This window comes from Pseudonaja textilis, chromosome 6, assembly GCF_049901715.1.
Source record: "Pseudonaja textilis isolate UNSWEBS1 chromosome 6, rPseTex1.2, whole genome shotgun sequence".
Lineage (NCBI taxonomy): Eukaryota > Metazoa > Chordata > Lepidosauria > Squamata > Elapidae > Pseudonaja > Pseudonaja textilis.
In genome coordinates, this window is record NC_141995.1 from 7027261 (window position 1) to 7032324 (window position 5064).

The 5064-nt window shown below is 39.0% G+C and overlaps 1 protein-coding gene across 1 annotated transcript; it reads left to right on the forward strand.

Annotated features, from left to right (window-relative positions):
* Positions 1-2429: 2429 nt before the first annotated feature.
* LOC113447122 (ferritin heavy chain A-like) lies at positions 2430-4182 on the forward strand. The gene is made up of 4 exons (XM_026717137.2): positions 2430-2569; positions 3258-3404; positions 3531-3656; positions 3983-4182. Exons 1-4 carry the CDS (start codon positions 2468-2470, stop codon positions 4136-4138), a joined length of 531 nt encoding a protein of 176 aa, XP_026572922.1. The 5' UTR covers positions 2430-2467; the 3' UTR covers positions 4139-4182.
* Positions 4183-5064: the final 882 nt, after the last annotated feature.

Here is a 5064-nt window from a genome sequence, read left to right on the forward strand (position 1 = left end):
GAGAAAATTCATGGTCATTTCCATGTAGTCAAGAGTCAAGCTTCAAGTTCTTCTTTAATTCTAGGTTTCCAAACAAGGTTGTGTAATTATCAGGTTATCTTACTCAGGCATTGCTCTAGCCTTGAGTGTCTCTGTCTTCAACATATTACACCATTTATGTTAATTTGAAATTTGTACTTTCTTGTAGTCCAGCTCTAAGCTGATCTATCATACACACTATGGTAGGCAGTGCTTTGCTTTACCATGGTTTGCTGAGAAAGCTACAACTGACTGGATTAACTTAATACTAAATTACTAAGTGTCATTTTCAAATCACTACTCTCTGAGCCCAAATCAAAGCAGCCACGTTTTACAGTGAAGTGTAGGGTTCACATGACTGTGAAAAACATGAGTAGGTCAGCCACAATGTGTTGTGTAAATACAACCAGATTCAAACCAGTGATGCATTTAGCCCAAAGTTGTCTTTTTTAAAAAAGTTGAGTTCACACAGCTATAACATGGTTATGTTGGTTTAAGCCTCCTTGCATAAATTATGACTTATAAATTAGGTTTTAACCCCTTTGGGTTTTATTTGGCAAACCATGGATAAGCCATAGTTTAGGGCCTCTGTGATGTATGGACAGAGCAACTAAAAGATTGCAGAGAAGTTCACTTCTATACACTGTAAGGTTGATTATATATTGTTAGTGACTTGTATCAAAGAAAGCTATATTCACTCAACTGGTCAAATTGTTTACTGTAATCCTCACATTCTCATGAATGCACAGTTAGCTGAGTTTACATATTACAACATAAACTCTTTTTTAGGGGAAAAAACCCACTGCCATTTGGACTATTGTATTCAGGTTTGGTCAACACAATATTAAAAGGATATTGAGACTCTAGAAAGAATACAGAGAAGAGCAATAAAAAATAATAATTAAGGGATTGGAGGCTAAAACAAAGAAGGATTGCAAGAATTGGGTATATCTAGTCTAATGAAAAGAAGGACTGGGGTGACATGATAGCAGTGTTCCAATATCTAAGGAGCTGCCACAAAGAAGAGGGAGTCAAGCTATTCTCCAAAGCACCTGAGGGTAAGATAAGAAACAATGGATGAAACTAATCAAGGAGAGAAGCAACCTTGAAGTAAGGAGAAATTTCATAACAGTGAGAGCAATCAATCAATGGAGCAGCTTGCCTTTAGAAGTTGTGGCTACTCCATCACTAGAAGCTTTTAAGAAAAGACTGCACATCCATTTGTCTGAGATGGCATAGAGTCCCCTACCTAAAGGGGTTGGACTAGAAGACCTCCAAGATCCCTTCTAACTCTGTTATGGTTTACACAACACTAACCCATATTAACACTGATTATGATTTAACATTCTGTGTGGTTAAGGAGACAACAGGAGCCAAGTCTGATCTCCAGGGCCTAATGTAGTCTTCACAAGTCTATGCACCTCCAAATACTGGGACTACAGTTTCCAGAATTCCCTGCTAATATACAGTCAACCTCTCTGGAGGATAGCAGGGGAAACTGTTATGGAACCAGACTGACATTCATAACTGAATAAGGTGTAACATACAAGCAATAAGCCTAACTATCTTGAAAACTACATCTACAACATGTGATTCCTACAAGTTCTGTATATTTGGTCTGTTACTCCAGGTTCAGCTCAGTCCTTTTCCTATTTGTTAAAGTTGTGCTCATCCAGCACACTTACCCACAAGACTAATCCTGATTTTTTTTTTTTTAAAAAAAATCACATTATACCTCAGCTTGCTGTGTAAATTAGGTCATCGCAGCAGGCTAATTTCTCCTTCAGCTTTACACATATGAGCCCAGCTACTTTATGAATCACAATTTGGTCATAAAGCTTTTTCTGTGGCCTGCTAGAATTTTGGCTTAGCTACTTGATGATTGTAAATTGTGGTTTATGGTGTAGCCTGTGATGCAAACCCTGAATAAAACTTTATACATGCCCAGCTGGAAACAAGGGTGGTAGCTCCCACCAGCAAAGACTTTTCTTCCCTCAATTCTTGAATTTGCAAAGCTATGATGAAAGGGAAACAGCTGCAGGACTAAGTAAATTGTTTAAACGTTCTCAGACAAGGGGCAATCTTTATCAACTGCTCACTCCCCAGCAACAATTCTAATTAATTCTTAAAAAAAAAAACACCCCTATTTTGCTGAGTCACCCTCCCTCCCTCAAAGTTAATTGTGAGTTGAGGAACAAATGGTTTTCTATTGGATATATCATCAAACCAGGAGCTGCACCTGGACCCAGGACTCTGCCAAGTTTCTATTGGTCCTCATCAGCCCATCCCTAAATCCAATTGGTCAGTTGGTCCTGGAGACGCTTGCTATTGGCCAATGTTATTGCTAATTGGTTCCCCACCTCTATATATTGTATATAAGGCCAAGTGGGTGTTCTCTTTTTCCACCCATTGACCCTCTGAACTTTAGGAAGAAACTCTTCTTCTCACGATGACTTCTCAAATCCGTCAGAACTACCATGCTGAATGTGAGGCTGCTGTAAACCATTTGGTGAACATTGAGCTCCATGCTAGCTATGTCTACTTGTCCTTGGTAAGTTACTCTGAATTTACTTTCAGTGGGAAATGTTTGCTTCTTTATTGACTTGGGCAAGCTCAGGCTTTGGCTTCTTTTTAAACTGGAAGGCTTAGTTGTAATGTACCTCTATTAAGCCTTAATGGTGGAGAAATAATAAACTCCAATGCTTTTTTATCTCTTGGAGCCTCTGGGTCTTTGCAACGGAGTCTGGAGTAAGTAACATTTGAGAAATAAGGTACTTTGAAGTGTTTCTGGGTACTTAAGTGATTTACAGAGAAATGCCTTCAATGAACATAAAACTATAAACTATAGAAGCAACTCCTACATTTATAGTGAACAGTAATTAGGTCTGTTAAATTATGGTGTGATTGCAATGGAATTAATAACCTGAGAGTAATGTAGTAATTTAGCAGGAAAAGACTCTTAAAAGTATGAAAGTATTGGACCTGTTATGTAGCAGTAAGCCTACCATTTGTCAATTCTACTTAGCAGTATATCAGCAATTTACAACTTGCCTTGGAAAGCTATTCAGCTGAGTTTCTTTCAATAGTGTGTGAATATACACCCCCACAAGCAATTGATAAAAGCTTAATTTGTAGAGTCTACTTTAGATTCTTTGGAAGTATCTATTTTAGAAACTTTAGGAAGTTTAGATAACTCCTAGAAATTATCTACTAACGTGTTCCTTCTGGTTCCTTCCTAGGCCTATCACTTTGACCGTGATGATGTAGCCTTAAGCCATCTGGCCAAGTTCTTGAAGGAACAATCCCAGGAAGAGCGAGAACATGCTGACAAGTTTCTGAAATACCAAAACAAGCGAGGAGGACGTATTGTGTTGCAGGATATCAAGGTGAGAAAACAAAGCCCCTGGGAGGAGTTTCATGAAAGGGATAGAGCGGGTAGTAGAATAAGCTCTGATAGTAACGTTTCCATGGATGTACCTAACCACAAAACCTGTTTTTTTTTTAATACACAGAAGCCAGAGAAAGATGAATGGGGCAACAGTTTAGATGCTTTGGAACATGCCCTGCAGCTAGAGAAAGAGGTCAACCAGGCTTTGCTGGATCTGCACAAGCTGGCAACTGAGAAAGCAGACCCTCATGTAAGTATAAACTGAGGCAACGGGGAAAGATAGAAAGATGGGCAAGACCAAAGCTGGCTTTGGTAGACTTCTCCATTATTTTTAAAGGGAAAACTTAAGTAGGCATGGTTTTACATGTATCTAGAATGCTACTGCTCTTGAAGGCCTGTGTCTTCATGGTTTTTTAGGCCCAGATAGCTTAACTATATTAGCTGTAGATGCTACAAAGGAAGGTCCTGTGTGGCTTTTGTCTCTGGACTTTTCTTAGAAGTGAACATGGAAGCTAGTTTTGAAGGTTTGTAGATGTTCTCCTAAACCTAACAAACTTAACTTTGTTTCCCCCTCAGCTCTCTGACTTTCTGGAGAATGAATTCCTGGAAGAACAAGTGAAGGCCATCAAGCTCCTGGGAGACCACTGTACCAATCTGAAGCGCCTGGGGCTGCCCCAGAATGGCATGGGAGAATACCTCTTTGACAAGCTCACCTTAAGCGAGAGCACCTAAACCTTGTCCTGTTGATTTATGCAGTTTATCTTGGCAAAAAAATAATAAATAAATGATTTGCATTGTGTGAATGTGTTTGTTTAATCCTACAGAAAGCTTACTCATGCTGGTTTCTAGATTAACCATGATTGAGTTTAGAGTTAAGTAATCAAAACTTGTTGTAGGCCTTGCTAAAGGGGGCTGAACTCTGAGGAGTTACAAGAAAAAAGTAAGGCTGTTCTTAAACCGGGGATTCTTAAAGCCATAGTAGCTTTAACCCTTTAGAGGGAAATCAATAAATGGGGAATATAGGGTTAACCTATTGTAGGAAGGGTCATGCTCACAGCTTTTGTTGAGTCACCACCTGTTGTCCCAAAATGCTTTTTCAAGAAGCAACTGGGCTTTTTCCTTGATGTTTCATTTCTCATCCAAGCAGCTTCAGCTTCTTGGATGATAAGTGAAACCTCTTCAAAGAAAAGCCCCAATTTACTCTTTAAAAGGCACCTTTGAGACAATTATGACCTGAATGACTCAATCTCCCATAATGACTCAATCTCCCATAGACGTCATGTTCTGTTTAAATGAATGTGAACTTCATCTTTTGTCAGTTCCTCATTCTTCAGCTATATTGGCTTAGTTTGGCAGTTTGTGTTTTACCTATAATCCTGGTATAATACACTATTCAGGCACTAGAACTTTTTATGAGGTGTCTAGCTTGGCACAATGAGGAAAGGAAGACTATTCCTGGAACTGGAACTGAAGCATTCTTAAACGAAGATTCCTGAACTATGTGTTTCCCAGATGTTAAATTTCAGTGCCAACAATTCTAATCTATGATATATCTTGGAGTTGAAACCCAACAGATGGGACTTGATGAAAAAATGTATTTCTCTCTTGAGCAAGGCATCGCATGAAAGTATTTCTCCACCTTTTGCTATAAGTCAGGG

Coding starts and splice junctions, on each gene's coding strand:
- LOC113447122 (XM_026717137.2), top strand. CDS start 2,468: ATGACTTCTCAAATCCGTCAGAACTACCATGCTGAATGTGAGGCTGCT. Junction 2,570..3,257: donor GCTATGTCTACTTGTCCTTG/GTAAGTTACTCT, acceptor GTTCCTTCCTAG/GCCTATCACTTTGACCGTGA. Junction 3,405..3,530: donor TTGTGTTGCAGGATATCAAG/GTGAGAAAACAA, acceptor TTTAATACACAG/AAGCCAGAGAAAGATGAATG.